The following is a 21566-nucleotide window of genomic DNA, read 5'->3' on the forward strand; positions in this document are numbered from 1 at the left end:
ACTTTTTTCAGCGTTGACCACAGTAGAAGGTCTGCTGCTGTGAATTTTACACCTCTCCCGCTTAGCGGAGAGTGGGGTGTGGTACAGGACATCTCCCCGAACGCGTGGGTATGTCCAGATAGTTGCCTCGCGGAGCCGTCTTTTGTCCAGTGTCCATTCTGGGTCCGGAAACGGTACTTTTTGTCAGCCTTGACCCCAGTAGAAGGTCTGCTGCTGTGAATTTTACACCTCTCCCGCTTAGCGGAGAGTGTGGTGTGGTAGAGGACATCTCCCCAAACGTGTGGGTATGTCCAGATAGTTGCCTCGCGGAGGCCTCTTTGTCCAGTGTCCATTCTGGGTCCGGAAACGGTACTTTTTTCAGCGTTGACCACAGTAGAAGGTCTGCTGCTGTGAATTTTACACCTCTCCCGCTTAGCGGAGAGTGGGGTGTGGTACAGGACATCTCCCCGAACGCGTGGGTATGTCCAGATAGTTGCCTCGCGGAGCCGTCTTTTGTCCAGTGTCCATTCTGGGTCCGGAAACGGTACTTTTTGTCAGCCTTGACCCCAGTAGAAGGTCTGCTGCTGTGAATTTTACACCTCTCCCGCTTAGCGGAGAGCGTGGTGTGGTAGAGGACATCTCCCCGAACGTGTGGGTATGTCCAGATAGTTGCCTCGCGGAGGCCTCTTTGTCCAGTGTCCATTCTGGGTCCGGAAACGGTACTTTTTGTCAGCATTGACCCCAGTAGAAGGTCTGCTGCTGTGAATTTTACACCTCTCCCGCTTAGCGGAGAGTGGGGTGTGGTACAGGACATCTCCCCGAACGCGTGGGTATGTCCAGATAGTTGCCTCGCGGAGCCGTCTTTTGTCCAGTGTCCATTCTGGGTCCGGAAACGGTACTTTTTGTCAGCCTTGACCCCAGTAGAAGGTCTGCTGCTGTGAATTTTACACCTCTCCCGCTTAGCGGAGAGTGTGGTGTGGTAGAGGACATCTCCCCGAACGTGTGGGTATGTCCAGATAGTTGCCTCGCGGAGGCCTCTTTGTCCAGTGTCCATTCTGGGTCCGGAAACGGTACTTTTTGTCAGCATTGACCCCAGTAGAAGGTCTGCTGCTGTGAATTTTACACCTCTCCCGCTTAGCGGAGAGTGTGGTGTGGTAGAGGACATCTCCCCAAACGTGTGGGTATGTCCAGATAGTTGCCTCGCAGAGGCCTCTTTGTCCAGTGTCCATTCTGGGTCCGGAAACGGTACTTTTTTCAGCGTTGACCACAGTAGAAGGTCTGCTGCTGTGAATTTTACACCTCTCCCGCTTAGCGGAGAGTGGGGTGTGGTACAGGACATCTCCCCGAACGCGTGGGTATGTCCAGATAGTTGCCTTGCGGAGCCGTCTTTTGTCCAGTGTCCACTTTATAAAGTCCATGCACTCCAGTGAATAGCATTTATCCATTTAGATAACTTTATTATTATTATTATAAGGATTTAATTACTTATTCTTACACAGAAACATAATGTGTGTCTTATAGCATCATATAGCATCATTGAAATGCTTAATTTGTAGTTTTAATGTGCAAATTAAACTTTTTTTCAATACTCTAGAGGGTACTCTTATTTTGAAGAGATCGTCCACCGGAAGTCTTAAATTAGCTCACTAGATTAGCTCACTAGACGCTGCCGTTCTCCTCGCGGTTGAAGCAAGCACTGCAAGCAGACTGAGTCAGTCAGCTGTTCGCTTTTGGACTTACATATTTTGATTTGATTGAGCAAAAATACTTAGAAATGCCGCGTGTATATGTCGGCAAGCTTAGTTATCATGTTCGGGAAAAAGACCTGCAAAGGTTTTTCAGCGGATATGGCAAGTTACTGGAGATAGACCTGAAAAATGGGTAAGCACGTTAGCATTAGCCAGGCCACGGTCAAGGCCATATTGTGCTCAGGCTTTTCCACCCTGTCGCCCATATTAGCGTTTTGTTTTAACTTATTATCCTTAGTTAATTACAGTATGCTTTTGTTATATGAAGTCGTTCGGCGTTGTTTAGTTATTAGTAATTCGCCATTTAATGCTGAATTGAACCATGCGTTAACTGCAGTTGCAGAAATGAAGGACAAAGGAAACCGTCGGGTTCAATTAGAGTTGGAAGTTTCTAGATTAGTTCCGCTGCGTTGGCTCCCAGCCAGCAGACTGAGACCGGTGAACGGGTACACATTAGAGATTTATTGCCCACCTGCACAGAATATATTGACAGATAAGTAGCTCATAATAACGTGTCTGCGGTGGATTTGTATGAAACAAAACTTTCCCGATAGAGCATAATTCAAGCTTTCCATAGTCCATACAGCTGCTGCAATGAGTTTAACGTGTAATACAATATAGTGACTTTTCTGTTTGGATGTATGGGCTGTCAAGGGTATTGTTTGGTATTGCAACTATTCCAGATATTGAAAATAGGTCATAGGATCTAAGAGTGCTTGTGGCTAGATAGATTAGATTGTGTGTCGTCCACTGCGTCCAGGTTGGTCCCAACTATGCCTATTTATGCACATGCATGATTTTCCCATCAGGACACGCCCCCCTCATCTAGACTGAGTGGCTGACTCTAGTGGCAGACTCTAGTTGCTGAGTGTGTGCGCGCGCGCACGCGCGCGACATACATACATACATACACACACACTATAGGAAGTAGAACATCAAAACCAAGTGTGGGAAAAAATTAACAAAATTGAATCAACAAACTAAATTTATATTTTGGCTCCTACAGTAGGGTCCCCTATTAATGAAATTGCTCACAGCCGGTCAGCAGGTGGATTCATGAATGTATGTACTACGGTATGTATAGACAATATTTTAGGCCAATTAAAAAAAAAACTATATACCAAATTCCCCACTCCTGAATAATTTGGTTCCCCTGCAGGTATGGATTTGTAGAGTTTGAGGACACCCGTGATGCTGATGATGCCGTTTACGAACTGAATGGGAAGGAGCTGTGTGGAGAGAGAGTGATCATTGAACATGCCCGAGGACCACGGAGAGACCGGGATGGATATGGCTACGGGGGAGGACGCAGTAAGTTCCATGTTTTGCAGTACCTTGCAGTTTCATTTTTTGATTTTTTTAGATGAGATGTGGAATTTTGTGTCATGTTTTTGTTTGCTAACATGTCAAAAAATGTATATATTGTTTATCCTGAAACGCCATGTGGATTGTGGAGATAAAAAGGAGTCCTCACTTTTGTATTTTTAAATTTTCTTTAGAGCTAGGCTTAATGCCAACATACTCTGTGGATAGTACTTGTGGACCAGACAAGCTTTATTGGCACGATTATTAATTTGTTAAATTATATGATGTAATATATCAGACCGTAGTCTGCGTAACTACATCGGGCATTTATTATTTCATCTTAAATTTGTATTGATGGCTAGCGATGCCCCACAGTAAAATATTCTGTCTTATCGAGACAATAATTACATTTAAGGAATTAAGAATCTGTATATATATTCCACATTATTATTATTATTATTTTTCTTTTATACATTTTCTGTGGTTGGGGCTGTAGCCTAGCACCCACTGATTTGCGTGTAATTAGGTATGCTGTGGCGATATAACTCTGTTATCTAAAAGTCAATACAGTTTTCATGTGGAACTACATTTGGATTTGCTCAGTTCTAGATGTGTACTCCTTTGATCCAAATATCATTTTTATTTTAGCAATGAAGCTCTAAATGCTGTAACGAGGGATATGTGAAGCTGTATTTTTTTTCCCAGTTTGACTTGGACATTAACAAAGTGCTTGATGTTTCAATTTGAAAGAGTCCACTGCGGGCTGAGTCCGTGTCCATTGAGGCTAAAGATGACTGGCTAAGATGACTGCTTGTCCCGTTTGGCCTTGGCTTTCACCTTACAATGTGTGTGTGACCTTTGACCCTTTGACCATTGGCTGAAATAACCGGAAGCCATGATGACGGCATCCTTTTCCAATAGACCAGGGTAATGGTGAGGAATCCCGTTGGTTTTACTGTTGCAAGACATGTCGCAGAGGATGAAGCCAACATAATGTTTCCATCTGTTTAAATATTTTTGGAGCCAATTGCACTCTATGTGCATCGATTGGCCCTCAGTACTACAGTACAAGAGAAAAATAAGGATTTTTGGTAGCTGTCCTATTAATTCAATTACATAAATTAAAATACTGTCACATGACAACTAATTCCAGATTGCTCAGTAAGGATGACTGAAAGTTTTCCTGTCTATAATTATAATGTGGCTAGTGAAAATGACAGCTGTTATATAATCAGACTGCTATTACAGTCTATCTAGCCACAAGATAGACTGTAATGGCTACTTTCGGCCATGCACCGAAAGTAGCAGATCTACAATATTTTCTGCATGCGGTCCGTTTATTTGATGACAGTAACACAGTCAACCCAATGACGTGTGGTACAGGCTACAGCCGAATGTACGTCCTCTAGGACGGGGTCGTGTGCCAAAAGTAGCAGATCTACAAGCTTACAACACGTCGTTGCGACGCAATGTAGATCTGACTTGTAGATCTGCTACCATTTGAAGTGCTGCCAACTGCTTCCGTAAACAGTAATCATGTGACAGTGCACCCAACGCGCATGTCACATGCGTGACATGTTTGGCCGAAGAGACCGCCAAGATTTCATAAAACCGTATTAAACCGTAAAACTACACAGCCTTAAATCAGTTGTTCAAAACAAAAGTAATTCAGAAATCTGATCATAACTATTTGTGTGGGTCTCGTTTGGTTGTTGGTTCTCTAGTTTCTAGCTGTGGGTGAGAGTTTATGTTCACAAATTAATTGGACTATGCACATGGGAATAACATTTGAAAAGGGTGGATTTTTGCATAAAGGTATATAAATTAACTCCTGCCTTGTGAGGATTTTGAAACGTCACTATTTGTCTCTCATACCTCCAAATTGTTTTTATTGGCAAGTGCCTTTTGTAGTGCCTTCGATGGGGCCGATGTCATTTTTGATCTTTGTGTCTTCTTTGAAGGTAGTGGTGGCTACAGCAGCAGAAGCCGCACCGGGAGGGAGAAGTATGGGCCCCCTGTACGCACAGAATACCGCCTCGTTGTGGAGAACTTGTCGAGCAGGTGCAGCTGGCAGGATCTCAAGGTGAGAGCTGTCAAATGCAGTGCTGTAAAAAAAAAACTCATGCTCACCATGCTCACCCTCAGCTGCTGTAATGGAGTGGTGGGACAATACTCACTCAATCAACAAATCAGCCAACAGGAATAATGTTATTTAGACAGTGCTACAGTAGGTGTGATGTTTACCTGCTATCGTTACTTTGTAGCACATGTTTGTTTTATTTAGCACCAATTGCTGAATCACTTGTGGTTGACTAGGGTTCATGCAGATTTGCACTTTGCTAAATGCATAAATTGTACTGAACCTGGACAGCTTACAGATGAAGCATTATAGCCATAAGTATGTAGAGATTTTTTTCTTGCTTTAACTGATCATTTTTAATATAATGTACATACTGTATATAATTATTTAAGGATTTCATGCGCCAAGCTGGTGAGGTAACCTACGCAGATGCTCACAAGGAACGAACCAATGAAGGAGTCATCGAATTCCGATCCCGTTCCGACATGAAGCGAGCCATCGAAAAGCTGGATGGCACCGACATCAATGGGAGGAAGATCCACCTGGTGGAAGACAAACCTCGCCGCCGTCGCTCTTATTCTGGAAGCAGGTCCAGGTACACAAGTGAGGCTTGAAAGAGGCTTTCTTCATTTGCCTTGTATTTCCTGTATGTTTATGACGTGTTTTGGTGTCTATATTTACCACATCAGGTCTCGTAGCAGGCGTCGCTCTCGCAGCAGGAGCAGAAGAAGCAGAAGTTCCCACTCCAGGTCTCATTCTCGGTATGTGTTTAAGTAAAATGAATGAATCTTAAATTCGTATCAATGTCCTTAAATCTAGATTATGGATCTAGCACCGCTGGCACTGACACATCTTCATTTACTGTGTACAGTATATGATAAAAATGTATATGTGGAAGAAAATTTATTAAATGTGCAATTTTGTTGTTGCATTTTTTGCAGCTCTCAATCCCGCAACAAACGCCGGTCCCACTCGAGGAGAAAGTCTCATTCTAAGTCCCCTGAGAAGTCTCGCTCTCGCAAGTCCCGCAGTCGCTCCAAGAGTAACAAGTCACGCTCTCGCTCTGACACCCGGAAGTCACGCTCCAAGAGCCGATCCAAACCTAAGGCTGAGCGTGAGTCCCGGAGCAGGTCCAAGGAAAAGTCTGCCAGTAAGAAGTCTCAGAGCCACTCTCCGTCCCATCCCAAGTCTGCCTCAAAGTCTCCATCTCCCAGCGAGGACCGCCGGCCCTCGAAATCCCCAGCCAGCCGTTCAGCCTCTCGCTCCCCTTCGCGTTCCAAGTCCCGCTCCAGGTCCAGATCAGCATCTCAAGACTGACCATCATTATTGTGAAGATTTGTAAAGAATAAACAGCGGTTCACCACCATCCATCAGACACATTTAACATAGGCTGATGCACTTTTCGATTTTGACAGATCTAAAAGGATTTATACTATGAACCGTTTGGAAGATTATTTCTCTGTATTTTATCAACAAGCTATTACTTTTTAAAAAGGTATTGCTTGGTTTTTATTAACTATTTTCCTCTATAATAGCATTGTAAATTATTTTGCATTCATAATAATCTGTAAATTGATGCTCAATCTGCAATTGGAAATGTTTTCCATGGTTTTCTTCAATTCAGCTGATAAACCAAGCTGTTTGTTTTTAAGTGTAGTACATGTTTAATTGAGATGTTTAATGGAAGGTTGTAGAAGCAGAGACTGAACATTCACAATGCATGTTTACTGTTTAGAGTTGATGTTTCCTTGTTGAAACTTGAAATGCATTGACTAATGCAAAGCTGAATTTGGGTCATCCGTTTTGTTTCAATAAAGCTACAGCTTCCATTGCATTCTGGCTGTTTTTAAAAATATATATTATTATTTTGGAGCAACCATGATTGGCAAATTGAAGTTAACTATACATTAAATTGTGACTTTAAAATTGATGAATAATGAAATGGCGATATCCAATGTTATAACCTTGCGGACTGCGGACACCTGATTTATAGAGACGTACATTTTATTTTGTTGGTAACAGAAATGCTAATGCCCACCACAAAAATATAAATAGTGGAGACATTCTTTATTATTCTCCAAGTAATATAGTTACTATTAGATAGCATACTGCACATGTTTTTGTAGAAATTGTAAGATATTTTAACTATATATATTATATATATATATATATATATACACACACACACACACACACTACTGTGTATTATACAGTATACAATTCATAATATAACAGTCGTAAAAGTGGGTGATGCGTCTACGTTTTCGGGCGCGTTCAGAAATAGCGCACTGCAATGCAAACTAATAGGCGAGTGTGCTCCGGTGCGGTATTTCCGAACGCGCCCTTGCTGTCAGTTGGACTCGTGTGGAAAAGCCGAAGGCCTGGTGACGCGAGGTTAGTGTGGTTGCTAGGTGGTTAGCGCCCATGGTTACTCTTTTTTTCCCATAATGCATTATCAACATTGCAAGAAGAGAAATTGGAAGGTAACTTAAAACGACGAGCTCGACAAATTAAGATTTCTGATTAACAGCTAGTTCTCTCATTACGATTATGTATTGTCAGTTATTTTATTTCTAATACAAGTCAATAAAACCGGGGATATTACATTATTAGGCCTACAACTATAATTGACTCGTCGAATGCCCGTCCTATGTAGCCTTTGAAGTTAGCATGTTTGGCACTATTTTTTTCAGTCTATGGTTTGGCACTAGAAACCCGATTGTACCATAGTGAGCTAGATCGGTCATGGCAAGAAATCAGACCGTATCTGGTGTTAATATTGAAGCTAATTAACTATAGGTAAGAAATTTGCATCTTTACAGTAATGAGAACATTTGCCAGACTTAATAGCAATGTTAGCACTAATGTAGCTAAACTTCTGATACTAATTATGCTGTCTTGATTAAATAAAGTGCGATGATCTATAATTGCTATAATTTCTGTTGCAGATATGTTGATATAACCGATACGATCAGTTACTGAAGTTGCCAGACTTGATGAAGAATGGACAAGGAGCAGCGTAACATTGTTGTTTTTAATGCTTCCAAAAGAGAGTTATTTACAGCTAACAGCGGATACAAGTCACTGCAGAAAAGGTTAAGATCGCAATGGAAGATCCAGAGGTAAAATAATTATGCGTGTGAAGTAGCAATTCTAAATCTATCAATCTGGTCTTCCTTGACTTTCTTGGAACTGAATTTATTTTTCAGAGGTATGAATGCTACAGTCCAATTTAGTCAAAAACCCTTGTTTTTCAATCCCATTTCCTTAAGTATTAAGGAAGAGCTGTCATTGGAGAAGCTGAGGGGTGTCAAGTTGTGGTTAACTGCTGGTCCAAGAGAAAAGTTCACTGCATCGGAGGTGTGTATTGTACCGACAGGCTCAATATTGTATTGTAATTGTATTTAAACAGTTTTAACTGTTAATTGGATTCTTCTTTTGTCATCCAAATAGATTTGTAATTGTACACTTTAACGTCAATATAACATCCACATTGTCACCTGTCATAGTGGCGTAGAAAATATTATTAGTTTCTGGTTTTTAATTTCCCACCAAATCTCTTTATTTTAAATGTTATTTCACACTGATATACCATTGTATTGTAGCTGGAGGTGCTGAAGCAGTACTTGGATGGAGGGGGGAATGTCCTTGTGATGCTTGGTGAAGGAGGAGAAATGAAGTATGACACAAATATCAACTTTCTTCTGGAGGAGTTTGGAATAATGGTCAACAATGGTGCATATGAAACAAGTTCATATTATTACATGTTATAACACAATTCAATAATGTAATAAGGGATTTCTGTTATTGAACGTTATTGACGTTTTTTTGTTGTAATTTCTCCTATAGATGCTGTTGTGAGGAACGTTTACTACAAGTACTTCCATCCTAAAGAAGCACTGGTGTCAAATGGTGTGTTGAACAGGTTAGTGGATGAGGCATGTTTTCACAAGGTCAGATTGTATTCGGATTAGTTGGATTTTTTCACTGACTATTAGATTACCTATTTCATCTTGGTCATATATTCTTATATATTCTTCTTCACATTGTTTAGAGAAATAAGTCGGGCTGCAGGCAAAGTGGTCACAGGGATCATTGAAGATGAAAGTGTTGGGAATAATGCCCAGTAAGTACTTTTTTTATACTTTTATAGTTTTATACTCTAGTCTAGAGGATAACCGGAACGTTCACCGGAACGTTCACCTCAAAACATGTTCTCCCCTAACAGCGGACCACTCACCACGCCAGTCTCAATCTGCTTGGTGAGAATAGACTGCAGTCCCTAACATTAAGTTAGTTAGTTAGTTAGGTGTGTTTTGGGGTGATCGTTACAGCGACGTAGTGCCGTCTGAAGTTGCTGTGCCGAACGTAGCGAAGTCCGCTTCAGCTGACTCGGCAGTGTTAGTAAATCATGCTGCTTCAAGGAATGCCATTTAATACATGATGTATTGATGTTGTCTTCATGCAGGGCTCTCTCATTTGTATACCCATATGGGGCGACCCTGAGTGTAATGAAGCCTGCCGTTGCTATTCTTTCAACTGGTTCAGTCTGTTTTCCACTCAACAGGCCTGTCCTGGCCTTCTATGAGGTCAAGGTGAGAAGCATGATACATTTTCCCTTCTCTTGTCAATCTTATATTTTTGGTGAATATGTTCTTGTCATGTCATTTAAAAGATGTCTCATCTTTTGTAATGAAGGAGGGTGGGAAACTGGCAGTGCTGGGTTCCTGTCACATGTGCAGCGACCAATACCTGGACAAAGAGGAGAACAGTAAAATAATGGTGAATACAAATGATGACCAAAGACCCCTTTGAATAGTTGACACAGAGTAACTAAATCTTTCCATTGTTTGGAATCATTACATTTTGAGTGATTTGTGACCTGACAGTCCCTCTCTTATTCCAGGATGTTGTCTTCCAGTGGCTCATGACTGATAATATTCAACTGAATCAGATTGATGCAGAGGACCCAGAGGTGAAGAGATTTTTTTAGATTGGTACATTTACTGTAATGTATTGATCCACGTGTCGTTGATCTGACCTTTTTTCTCCTAGATCACAGATTACAATATGTTACCAGATACTGGGGGCTTGTCAGAACGACTTCGAGTTTGCTTGCAAGAGGGTGATGAAAATCCAAGGGATTTCACTTCCCTCTTTGACATGTCTGTGTTCAAATTGTCAAACAACACTTTGCCGCAAGTAATCAGGTTAGAAACTATGTATACTAACTATACATGACATCCAGTCCATCATTGCCATGTGGTGTACTTTTCTGGATGACTAATGTTTTGTTCCACAGTTCTTATAAACAGCTTAATGTAAAACATGAACCCCTCCAACTGATCACACCACAGTTTGAGACACCTCTACCACAGCTACAACCTGCTGTAAGTTTCATTTCAGGCATCCTGCCCTACTTTTGTTATATTTTATTTTGCCAAGGATATTTCCACATGCCCAGAATATAGGACCAACCAAGCACAGACAACAAAGGTGTGTGTGTGTGTGTGTGTGTGTGTGTGTGTGTGTGTGTTTGTGTGATTGATCTGTCAGAAATGTAAACAGCACATGTTACAGTCAGACAACAGTCCTGGGGACTTCGCTTGTGGTCCCATCTATTCATATTTAATTAATCAACAGCATTAAAAAAGAACACAAAATGCGTCAACAAAATAATGCAAAACACTGTACAAAGGAGAGCGGCAGCTGTGAATGACATCTCCTTTCTGTGGGAATTTGCATTTACGCCCCCTTGTGGACTCCGTACACATGATCTTTCAGGCCCTTTTTGAAAGAAACCAGTGATTCACATGATTTGATTTTAATGGATGGTGTCCTTGCCCCAAGGATGACCAACACAGTATATTAACTAGATTTATTAGTCCAATGACAATTTATTAAACCTGGTTGCAGAAGTGCACGTGGCAGGATGGGCATGGCCAAAACAAAGAAGCTAAACCCAATACCAACAAACTTCCCTAACAACATACAATAAATAAAATGGCAGGTGTGAATACACAACACTGACACAAAACGGAAGACAAAAGCATTAATGGCTGCTTTGCCTGCTTATAGTTTCAACTCTACATAATATATATGCACACAGCTGTAGCTGGTCATATTGGGAACCATGAAGGAGAGAGATGTTGACTGCTGTTGGCTTTTCTTATATCCTGGGAGCTGACATTCCCAGGAGCATTCAGCAACCTGCCAACCAGGACAAATACTCAGTTACACAATCTACCCATCATCACACATCTGGAACTCAGTCATGGGAGAGAATAAAACATTACAACACCAGCCTACACACACAGCCTACAATAGCCAAAAGATTACTAATGACGTGAAATATGGCTGAAGAAGTTAAAAGTATTAAGTGGATGTTTTCTATCCCAGGTCTTTCCACCTGCCTTTAGAGATTTACCGCCACCTATGCTAGATCTTTTTGATCTGGATGAAACGTTCTCTTCAGAGAAAGTGCGCTTAGCACAGCTCACCAACAAATGTAAGTAAAATATTTGAATTATATAAAATATTGAATTCTAACTGCAGTAATAACCCTATTCCATATTTGTTCTGCATATCTCCTTTCCCAGGTTCTGATGATGATCTTGAGTTTTACGTACGGAAATGTGGTGAAATATTGGGAGTTACTGGGAAGCTGGACAAAGATCAGAGAGATGCCAAACACATTTTGGAGCACATTTTCTTCCAGGTGGTGGAGTTCAAGAAACTCAATCAGGTTAGTTGGCCCATATTCACCCACAATAGAAAAAAGGTTTTAATATATTGAATGCGTGACTAATTTGACCATTCTTTCCCTACAGGAGCATGATATTGACACAGAGGCACAATTTCCCCCATTCTGATGTGTAAACTGTAACTTATATACTTCTATTTCTGAATGTTCACAGTAACTTATTGGCATAGAAATCATCTTTAATTTTGTAAAGACTTCTGTACCTATAATTGTTATCAAATGAATATCTTGTGGCTTTTTATATCTCATTATATTTTGTAAGTGTTTACTGTACAATACATTATCCAATAAAGATAATTTACATACAAAATACATGCAATTTTATTAAACTTAGTTACAGAAGTGCATGGTGGGTATGGCCAAACAAATCAGAGGTAAAGCCAATTGCTTGATAACTCATTTTTACACACAGGTTTTCGGTAAAGCATAACATATCCATGGTTTTAGATCAAGAACATCAAGTATCATCCATACATGGCAGCAGCCATATCGATGTGAAATTGGACTTGATGTTACTTTCTTAACAGCTGTTACCAATGATACCTATTTTGTTGTTTATGTTCCATTGTGGTCAACAGTCAGGGTGCTGCTATGTTGGTTCACTGGAATGGCTCTGAAACACTAAATGGAACACCTGTGTTAAGGTGACATGCTGTTCAAATAATATGGCTGCCTGTGGCCTAAGCTTCAAGCGTTTGTGTTTAGACTTGCTTCTCCTCCTGGTGCTGCAGACAGGTTTGGATTGGAGCTTCCAGATTCCAATATAGAGGAAATGTCAGCCATTGATTTGGATGGAATTTCTTGGCCGGAACTAAAGTTGAAATCCTGAGTGCTCACTTCAAAGACGGGTTTGGGGCTATTCATATCTGGCTCAATGACAGACATGTCCCATATTTTGGCTTGTCCTGTCAGCTCGCATGGTGTGGAGGACAGCATCTCCAACTGTACAGCTGATGGTACTGTGAGGTTATTGCACTGCAGGGGACACACAATATCTGATGACGGATCAACCAAAACAGACTTCTCTTCTGACATTTTTGATGATGACTCTAGTGCAGACAAACTCTGGTACTCAAAAACGTTCTTGTCGAGTTCTGATGGAGATGGACACTCAAAACTTTTCAAGTCTAGGATGAAAATAAGAGTATATTAAACATTGGCATTGCATATAACAGACCACTTGTGATGAATGATAACATAATGGAAATTGGAAAAGTACTTTAACTTTGCTATGATGAACTTGTTGCTATACTACCTCATGTACAGGGACAACAGAAGTTAACTTTGATGTTGCATGTTCTGGGACTTGATTTTTCATCAAAAGACACAAGATGTGCCGATTTAAACAAGTGTTTAACACAAAAAGTTTCATTTACCCAAAGACTTCTCCATGTTTACTTTTGGCCGTTGACTGTCGAAGTTCAAGCTGTGACCACCTGGACATAAGTGAATAGTGCTGATGGGGGAGAGGCTCCTTTTATTTGCTGAACCCAGTTGTAAACAATTAAGTGTGAGTGCTTAATCATGGTGTGTGCTTGAAATATACCCCTTCTACATACTGTGAAATAAAAAATTCAATCAATCAACAGGTATCTTTTTTTCTTCTTTCTTTTTGTAACCGAATGGGTTCCCATATTGCATTAAGCATGATATCCATATTTTGGGCATTTAATTCCAATCATAATTTGTTCAATAATAATTATTATTGTTGTTATAAATAAGTGGTTTAAAAAAAAAAACATTTCATCTCCACTGTTAGGCTCTTATGGTTGCAACTTGCAACGAGTCTAACATGTCAGAAATTAACTAAAATGAAATTTTATTTATTTAATGGGCGTTCTCTAAAACGTCACTTTCTACGCATTTCCGGTTTGTGTAGGCGCGAGATAGAAAATGTTGAGCGGGGACAACAAGCTGTTCCTCCAGCTGAGCGCCGAGCGGTCTATTCTGTTCAACTGTGGAGCGCTCGGTTCACGTAACAGTATTAGCTATGCGGCTACATTGGATTTATAATTCAGCAAACCAGTTATTAGATCTATAATTATATAGTTCTGAAATCACATGCGTATGGCGTACACATGAGAAGAAGTCGACAGGGCGTACGTTTACTGCGGAATTGTTAACAAAAACAGTGGGAAATGTCCTGGTGGTCCGGTCGCGGGTAAGCTGAATCGATTATATTTACAACATTAACGGATCATAATCAGGCCAACATGTACGTGATCAATGTACATGATCAATGTGCATGATCACTGCAAGTCAACCAAGGCTTTAGTAGTAGACGAGACATTTTCATTTTTCATTGACTTTGTGTTAGTTTCGAATATCAACAGTGCCGTGCCGCCAGTTTCGGCGCAGTCAGATAAGCTACATTTAGCAGACAGACAAGCGACATGATTAGTCTGTCTAACAATAAGCAATGTCTTTCTGTAGCTAGATTAACTAAATATCATAAATGAGAGCTGCATCTGTTTGACAGTAGACTAGCTAAACCCTGAAATTGTGCCAATGGAAAAACCAAGTGACCCAAATGCTAGTTAGCATCAACCCGGGTGTTGCCTTGCGATTCTAACCAGACTATAGTCTAACCACTGTAACCAGCAAGCAGCAGTGGCTTTAAAAAAATGTATCAGCCTTTTCTGTATGCTAATCACATAGTTTTTCTTCTCAGTGAGGATGGAGAGGAAGCCACATGTCATGACACTGACTCTGATGTAGCAGAACAGAGAGACAGTGGAAAAGTGAAGGTGAAATGGACACAGGAAGAGGTGAATGTCCCAGCGTGTCCCACAATTCCTGCAAATGACCATCAGTTTCTCTTTCTCTCTCTCTCACACACAACACCACAGTATGTCTTCTAACATAATTCTGCCTATTTGATCACATTTACAGGATGACAACCTCAAGGCTCTGGTTCAAAAAGTAGGAGCAAATGATTGGAAATACATTGCCAGCTTCATACAAGTGAGTTTGAACAATTTATATATTTGTATATTTAGTAACCATATTAAAAATACAAGTCTCCATCTTTGTTGTGTACTGGCTATAACATTCGATTTTATGTTCAGAATCACACCGAACAGCAGTGTCAGCACCGCTGGTTTAAGGTCTTGGATCCAGATTTGGTCAAAGGGCCTTGGACCAAAGAGGAGGATGAAAAGGTAAATGAAATATATTGGTCAGCAAAGCAATGAATGGCTGTTTGTCTGTAATATTACCTGTTGTGACTGACCATTTGGGTCAGCTGGCTAATTTGGGTAATTAGTGGGTTTGCTCTAGGAAAGAATCCAATTCACTGTTTTTTTCCACTATTGTCAAAACCATCTTGTACTTTCACCTATTCCCACACGGTTTCATCAGGGACACTACCAGCATAGATGTTTTGTGTTGGTTTTCTGGCTGGGTAGCTCAGTCAGTAGAGCTTTGTCTTTGGAATACTTAAGGTCATAGGTTTGATCTCGGGCACTGCCAACTCAGCATATGAGTGGCATGGGTAGGTGTAACTGGGTAGGTGTGTCGTTCCACACTGATAAGGACAATAAGCCTCTGACCTACGTACGGCCTAGAGAAAAACAACAAACATAAAAAGGAACTTGGGACTGTTTACTCGTCTATTCAAGGAAAAGAGGGTGCTGTTTTTCCTTATTTTTTGATGGTGGGTTCTCAGATTGACTGTGACCAAACATGAATTCAAAGACCCTGGTCCATGTAATGTATAAATGCAGTCAGTATACTGTATACCTCACTAATGTCATCTGGCTCTGGTGACCAATTCTCAGATGTACTTTATCTTGTCAGGTCATAGAGCTTGTCAACCACTATGGCAATAAACAGTGGGCCTTGGTAGCCAAGCATCTGAAAGGCAGACTCGGAAAGCAGTGTCGAGAGCGTTGGCACAACCACCTCAACCCTGACGTCAAGAAGTCCTCCTGGACGGCAGAGGAAGATCTCGTAATCTACAAGGCCCACAACATCCTTGGAAACCGTTGGGCTGAGATTGCCAAGCTGCTTCCTGGAAGGTAACGTGCTCTCTTGTCGTGATCTGCATAAGGAGGCGAGCTTGAAATTGATTAACTATTGAGTTGTATATTTATTAAAGCCTTAGTTAACTAAACTTAACTTTTTATATTCACAGGACAGATAATGCTGTGAAGAATCATTGGAATTCTACCATTAAACGCAAGTTGGAGATGGGCTTTTATGCTGCCGTTGTCTTTAAACCAAGTGAACGTGAGGAGTTTCTTGCCCGCATAAATAAAGACCAGCAGGTGGGCTTCTTTTCCAGTGATATGCTGATTTGCAAACTGTCATTGGTGTCGCTGAATTAAATCCTTCAACTTGATTTCACAGGCCCCTCATTGTTCTGAAGGTGTCGCAGAGTCAGACAAGGACCAAGAGCAGAACACATCTCCACCAGTAAGAGAAGAGTCAAGATAGCTTGAATCACATACATTTGCAATATTCATGCATATTCAAGTCTGCACAAACGGTTTGATCCTCAATAATCCTTACTACCGATATGTAAATAAACAAGCAAACAACGTTTAGACCTGTTTGAAACATTAAATATTCAGAGCATCATGCCGTTTGTGCACTTATTTTCCTCTGATTCGTGTACTTTGTCGAGGTTTTATTAAGGATGTGCATAAGTACCTTTTTTAATTTCCTTTTTTTTAACACTCACAGGAAACATTTACTTTACCTAAAGTAAACATAAAAAGTGAACCAGTGGAGGCAGTCCCTTCAAATGCTGCCTCTTCCCAACAAACAAAGGATGTGTTGAGTATCAAATCTGAGCCCAATGCTTCAGGAGAAATTAACGTCACCAATTGGGTGGTGGGCGGCTCTGGTTTTCTCTACCCCACTGGCCCAGCATTGAAGGAAGTGATGGACTTGGTAGATGGGGTAATAATGCTTTAACACATGTCTCAAGTCACCCCACCACCATGTGTGCTCAGTCATAACCGTTTTATCACAGTGGTTGCATGCCGTTTTATATGTAGTAGGTGAGTTTAGTCTGTAGAGGGACGTTGCGTTTAATACGTTACTAACATGTGAAAAAATATTGCTCCCCGTCAGGACCTTGATGGGTGGTGCGACCTGGCTGCCTTTGATGATCTTCTCGAGGAAAATCAAAGCCCTGAGCGTCATCAGTTCCGCCTGGAGGGCAGTGCCATTCAGGAGCTCAGTAAGGGCAACAGAGGGGAGCTCATCCCCATATCACCCCATGTCACACCGCCATCCATACTCAACTGCCGAAGCCGCAGACGCATCGTTCTGTCTCCCAACTCCAGCAACTCCATGACTCCCAAAAGCACTCCTGTTAAAAGCCTGCCCTTCTCTCCATCGCAAGTAATGCTCTTCAGTCTTGTTCCATCCTTAACTGCAACGTATCGCAACACCACACAATGCAGTCTGCTTAACAATGTGTTGTTTCAGTTCCTCAACATGTGGACCAAACAGGATACCCATGACCTGGAGAACCCGTCCCTCACGTCCACGCCGGTCTGCAGTCAAAAAACCATCGTTACCACACCACTACAGCGGGAGAAGTCGCCCCTCATTCAGAATGACTCTGTGTAAGTCATCCTGCATGTAACTCTGAGAGACATGAGTGTCGTATCATGTGCATATTCCGATTTGCTTACACTGTGTTTTCATGTAGGTTTATTACGCCCAAAAACAAATCCGACCTCTATGCAACACCTCTCACACCAACACCGTTCAAAAATGCAATGGAAAAGTATGGTCCTTTGCAACCTTTGGTGAGTACCTCGCACACAACACTTTCACATTTTTAAATACAACTCAAATCACACACGCAAACAAATCTTTGGTGCCAAATGCCAATTAGTAATTGGGCATGCAGTTTATTGACCTTTTACTTGTAATTTGCAAACAAAGAGTTTTATTTATATAAACTGCAACATGCAATTTCTGACCACAAGAGGGCAGCAAATAGACTGCATCTTGTTGGTGGGCTGTGTTTGTTGTTTGTTCCTCCTTTTTGGTGGAACTTCAGTTGATATTAGAAGAATCACTTTATTTGTCACTTCCCCATGTACTTGCATACATAAAGAATATGAAATACCTTCCACATCTGCAATTGACTTGAAGTGAAAGCCAATTTCAAGTTTTCTGTTATTTGTATCTGCAATGCTTGCCTGTACATTTTACACTTGTGTAAATGACCGTGTTATACGGTTATATCTCAATCTCATATTTTAAAGGTTTTATGACATTCATTTTCATTTCTTTTTCTTTTTTCTTTTAGGTTTTATGACCTCAATTACACCCAAAAAACCTAAACTTTGAACATTCAGTGGATTTTCTGTGGTCTGAAGTTTTCTTTGGGTTTTTTGGGGCCTTTTGAGCTACAATGAAAACAGGCAACACAGTGAAACAGTGCTGGCAAATCCCATTGACATATATGGGATTTGCAGTAAGTGATGTCACTTACTGCCGGTAAATCAGAGCACCTGTTTGAGCCAGAAAACCCCAGATCACAGAAAATCTACTGAATGTTAAAAGTTCATGTTTCTTGGGTGCAATTGAGATTAGAAAACCTAAAAAAACAAGAACAATTCCAAAACCTTTTTTTTAATGTCTCAATCCCTTTAAAATACCTGTCATCTGTAAATCCTTATGTGGAGCCCTGAAGAAACAGTGATGTGGTTTATTTTAAGAATATAAATGGATAGATGTTGTCTTGTTTTACCACCCTTGAATTGATCATAATCGAATTACACACATTCATACATAACTGACCACGATTGCAGGATGTGTAAATTCATCCCTTTCTCAAACAGTATATTTTGATATTGGTATTTACTATTTTGTTAAGATACCCAGCCTTAGTTGCTAATTTCTCCCCATTGACATTAGCCTCAGACACCTAACCTGGAGGCGGACATAAATGAAGTAATATTGAAAGAAGCTGGGATTTCGCTGGAAGTGGTAGATCGCACACCTCCTGGTAAAAGACACAGACTGTTTGTGAGTATGAGACAATGCTTTGCTGCTTCACTCTTATTCCTATGTGAGCAATAAACATCTAAACTTTTATCTGTAAAGGTATCTCTCCACCAAACAGACTTCTACAAATTGCTACATGCAGTCAAATGAAGTTGCAGTCAAAAAAGTTGCTGAATGCACCTGATATGATATGTTCATTAACAAGCCTGCTGCTATCCAACGGTTGAAAGCTGACAAAGCTTGCCGATGTCTGTGCAGTGGAGAGCTACCTTAACTAGGCATCCGCCACCATAATGCCTTAATGAGAAGAGGCTATTGATACTAAAACAGCTTCAAAGAGCTGTGAGAACTCATACTAACTTGATACAGGAAAAACAAGTTGATGATGAATTAAAGTAAATGAGTAAAGTGGGAAATGAATAGAACACAGAATTACATTTATTTTTATATTTTGACTTTTTTTAAGGCTAAATACAATATACCAAATCTATTCTCATATCAATATATCGCCCAGGTCTACTCATCACTCTCAAACTGTCGCCAAGTTCATCATTTTCTATTTTATTTATTTTTTTAAGATTTGTTTTGGTGTTTTTAATGCCTTTATTGATAGCGAACAGTAGATAGACAGGAAAGGGGGAGAGAGATGGGGAGTGACACGGCAAAGGCCGTCGGGCTCTGGAGTCAAACCCGCGGCACGCCGTCCAGCTGGCTTGGCAAGTTGGCAGCCCATGTGCCCAGACGGTTGAGCTAACCGTCCGAGGCCGCTCATCTTTTACAGGTGTAAATTAAGTCATGTTTAAATGTTAAGGAATCACATAATATTGCTTCTGAAGGTTGGATTTTTTTTGGTCCTCAGAATCGTCACCCTATGAAAAAAGTGCGCAAATCCTTGGCCATGGATGTCATGGACTGCAATGAGACGGTGACTGCCAGAATGAAGTCTGAGCCCAAAGACTGCATACAGGTAAAATGAGGATATAAATGTATTACTAACTAACCCCTCAGTAGAAAAAAAGCATACATGTCAAAAGTACTGACTTTGAAATGTATTTATTTACAGGAAGAGCCTTCACATTGCGTTTCTCTGAACATGTCATCTTCATTTTGCATCAAGAAGGATAACATTTTGGATCAGGGCTTCCTTTTAGGACCCACTGATAGTGCTATCTGTTCCAACATGGTGCCCCCAACGCCTGTGAGTTCCCACTGAAATAAAAATTTATAAAAGGCCCAGTGATATCCCCCCCCCCCCCCGCGTTTTAATAATACTGACCCCCCCCCCCCCCCCCCCCCTTTATTCTTTTCAGATGTCCAAGGAATGGGAGATAGTTGTATGTGGACAAACTGCAGACCAGCTCATAATGACAGAGAAAGCAAGACGCTACCTGCGCTCACTAAGATCCTATGCACCAAACCGGGCTCTCATCCTGTCTTGAGATGTCTCCGGAGATCACCTTCATATACCAAGATTTTACTTAGACAACGTGTTTGTGTTGTGGCTAACTTGCTGGTAGAAAAACAGTGTTAAGAGCAGTATATTGTTACATTCTTGATACCTTAAAATTAACAGTGTAGCCTAATCAATATATGGAGTAGGCTAGGTATAGTTTCTGAAATGCATCAGTCTCAGCATCTTTTGGTAGTTACAAAACAGAATTTATGAAGGTAATCCGTTTTGGAACTACCAGTATTTTGTAAAGAATAATGAATGTAAAGTGCTACATAGTAAGACAGTATTGTCTTAATATTTTATATTTGCCATCAGTTAATGTTTTTACATTCCACAATGTATCCCATTTCCATTGACATATTTTAATAGTGAAAATCACTCTGGTTGAAGTTTCTTAAATACAGTTTATACAACCATTTGGAGTAGTGCACTAAGCAGTAATGTATTTTGATATTACTTAAAAAATGTTAAATTATAATGTTATGTGCCCTGTTTAAGATAATGTGTACATAATGATTATATGGAAAATAAATATGCTAAAATGCTAAAACCTATGTACGTAACTGATGATACGTGTCAATGAGTAGTCTCTTGAGACAGACTTGAAAGGAAAATAGTGCGCTATTTTTCCTTTATCTTTTGACTATGGGTTCTCAGATTGACCAATGAGAAACGGCCAGCGCGTTGAGCGCTGTAGTAAGTAACGCGTATGCAAGATTTTGTTGGCTCAGCCTCAGCTCAGCTGTGCAATGCATAACTAACTAGTTATAACGGGGAAGTTTAGGCGAAAAGCAAATGACTCAATAAAATCAAATAACTCATGTTATTTGTGGACAAATAAAATATAATACCTCTTATTTTCAAACAATTAATATATATTACTACATTGTTGCGCCGATTGCAAAAATGTTCGATATCCTGATTGGAACAGTGTCGTCGTTTGCTGTAATTCCCGAACCGTTTTATTTGGGTGTATTAATCTGCATGTCTTTGTGCCGGTTTGTGATACAATTCCCCCCCCAACCACTATAAAAATAGAGACAGACTGTCAAAACAAAACCTATGGAGTTCATCAAGAAGGGAGAGGATTCTTTTCTGGTTCACTCAATTTCAAAATAAAATCTTTGAAATAGTCCAATCCAACTAGTCCAATCCAGTGACCAGTCGTTTATCTATGAAGTGCAGTTTGGCACATTCATATATAATCTAAATTTGGCACCGGTGCCAACATTGTCACAAAGGAGGGTGATCTGGGCATCTGGC

At 40.6% G+C, this 21566-nt stretch overlaps 3 protein-coding genes across 6 annotated transcripts; all 3 read left to right on the forward strand.

The window, feature by feature from the left end:
• Nucleotides 1-1672: 1672 nt before the first annotated feature.
• Nucleotides 1673-6901, forward strand: srsf6b (serine and arginine rich splicing factor 6b). Of its 2 annotated transcripts, XM_083772318.1 has the most exons (7): nucleotides 1673-1860; nucleotides 2887-3038; nucleotides 3954-3965; nucleotides 4994-5115; nucleotides 5505-5707; nucleotides 5802-5873; nucleotides 6054-6901. In XM_083772318.1, exons 1-7 carry the CDS (start codon nucleotides 1754-1756, stop codon nucleotides 6427-6429), a joined length of 1044 nt encoding a protein of 347 aa, XP_083628444.1. In that variant the 5' UTR covers nucleotides 1673-1753; the 3' UTR covers nucleotides 6430-6901. The 2 variants fall into 2 exon arrangements, with proteins under 2 accessions (XP_083628444.1, XP_083628445.1); XM_083772319.1 differs by lacking the exon at nucleotides 3954-3965.
• A 654-nt stretch (nucleotides 6902-7555) lies between these two features.
• ift52 (intraflagellar transport 52 homolog (Chlamydomonas)) lies at nucleotides 7556-13384 on the forward strand. Of its 3 annotated transcripts, none has more exons than XM_083770468.1 (14): nucleotides 7556-7595; nucleotides 8061-8234; nucleotides 8385-8472; nucleotides 8718-8847; nucleotides 8962-9037; nucleotides 9167-9238; nucleotides 9581-9707; nucleotides 9811-9894; nucleotides 10019-10087; nucleotides 10168-10322; nucleotides 10415-10502; nucleotides 11512-11620; nucleotides 11712-11857; nucleotides 11943-13384. In XM_083770468.1, exons 2-14 carry the CDS (start codon nucleotides 8116-8118, stop codon nucleotides 11982-11984), a joined length of 1305 nt encoding a protein of 434 aa, XP_083626594.1. In that variant the 5' UTR covers nucleotides 7556-7595; nucleotides 8061-8115; the 3' UTR covers nucleotides 11985-13384. The 3 variants fall into 3 exon arrangements, with proteins under 3 accessions (XP_083626594.1, XP_083626595.1, XP_083626596.1); XM_083770469.1 differs by lacking the exon at nucleotides 7556-7595 and adding an exon at nucleotides 7651-7911; XM_083770470.1 differs by lacking the exons at nucleotides 7556-7595; nucleotides 8061-8234; nucleotides 8385-8472; ... (1 more) ...; nucleotides 8962-9037; nucleotides 9167-9238 and having other exon boundaries at nucleotides 9788-9894.
• A 408-nt stretch (nucleotides 13385-13792) lies between these two features.
• On the forward strand, nucleotides 13793-20853 carry mybl2b (v-myb avian myeloblastosis viral oncogene homolog-like 2b). Its single transcript, XM_083772158.1, has 15 exons — nucleotides 13793-14029; nucleotides 14534-14643; nucleotides 14768-14839; nucleotides 14944-15036; nucleotides 15674-15894; nucleotides 16011-16143; nucleotides 16226-16291; nucleotides 16562-16780; nucleotides 16955-17227; nucleotides 17315-17454; nucleotides 17541-17640; nucleotides 18761-18871; nucleotides 19710-19817; nucleotides 19914-20048; nucleotides 20161-20853. The coding sequence occupies exons 1-15, from the start codon at nucleotides 14014-14016 to the stop codon at nucleotides 20287-20289; spliced, it is 1926 nt and encodes a 641-aa protein (XP_083628284.1). The 5' UTR covers nucleotides 13793-14013; the 3' UTR covers nucleotides 20290-20853.
• The last annotated feature ends 713 nt before the right edge of the window (nucleotides 20854-21566 follow it).

This window comes from Protomyctophum parallelum (genome assembly GCF_964188405.1).
Source record: "Protomyctophum parallelum genome assembly, chromosome: 8".
NCBI lineage: Eukaryota > Metazoa > Chordata > Actinopteri > Myctophiformes > Myctophidae > Protomyctophum > Protomyctophum parallelum.

Bases quoted from the DNA above. Each gene is read 5' to 3' on its own strand.
- srsf6b (XM_083772318.1), top strand. From the start codon at position 1,754: ATGCCGCGTGTATATGTCGGCAAGCTTAGTTATCATGTTCGGGAAAAA. The intron at 5,708-5,801 runs GTACACAAGTGA...TTACCACATCAG, and splicing joins TATTCTGGAAGCAGGTCCAG to GTCTCGTAGCAGGCGTCGCT. The intron at 5,874-6,053 runs GTATGTGTTTAA...CATTTTTTGCAG, and splicing joins CACTCCAGGTCTCATTCTCG to CTCTCAATCCCGCAACAAAC.
- ift52 (XM_083770468.1), top strand. From the start codon at position 8,116: ATGGACAAGGAGCAGCGTAACATTGTTGTTTTTAATGCTTCCAAAAGA. The intron at 9,895-10,018 runs GTGAATACAAAT...CTCTTATTCCAG, and splicing joins AGGAGAACAGTAAAATAATG to GATGTTGTCTTCCAGTGGCT. The intron at 11,858-11,942 runs GTTAGTTGGCCC...CTTTCCCTACAG, and splicing joins AGTTCAAGAAACTCAATCAG to GAGCATGATATTGACACAGA.
- mybl2b (XM_083772158.1), top strand. The intron at 16,292-16,561 runs GTAAGAGAAGAG...TAACACTCACAG, and splicing joins AGCAGAACACATCTCCACCA to GAAACATTTACTTTACCTAA. The intron at 20,049-20,160 runs GTGAGTTCCCAC...TATTCTTTTCAG, and splicing joins ACATGGTGCCCCCAACGCCT to ATGTCCAAGGAATGGGAGAT.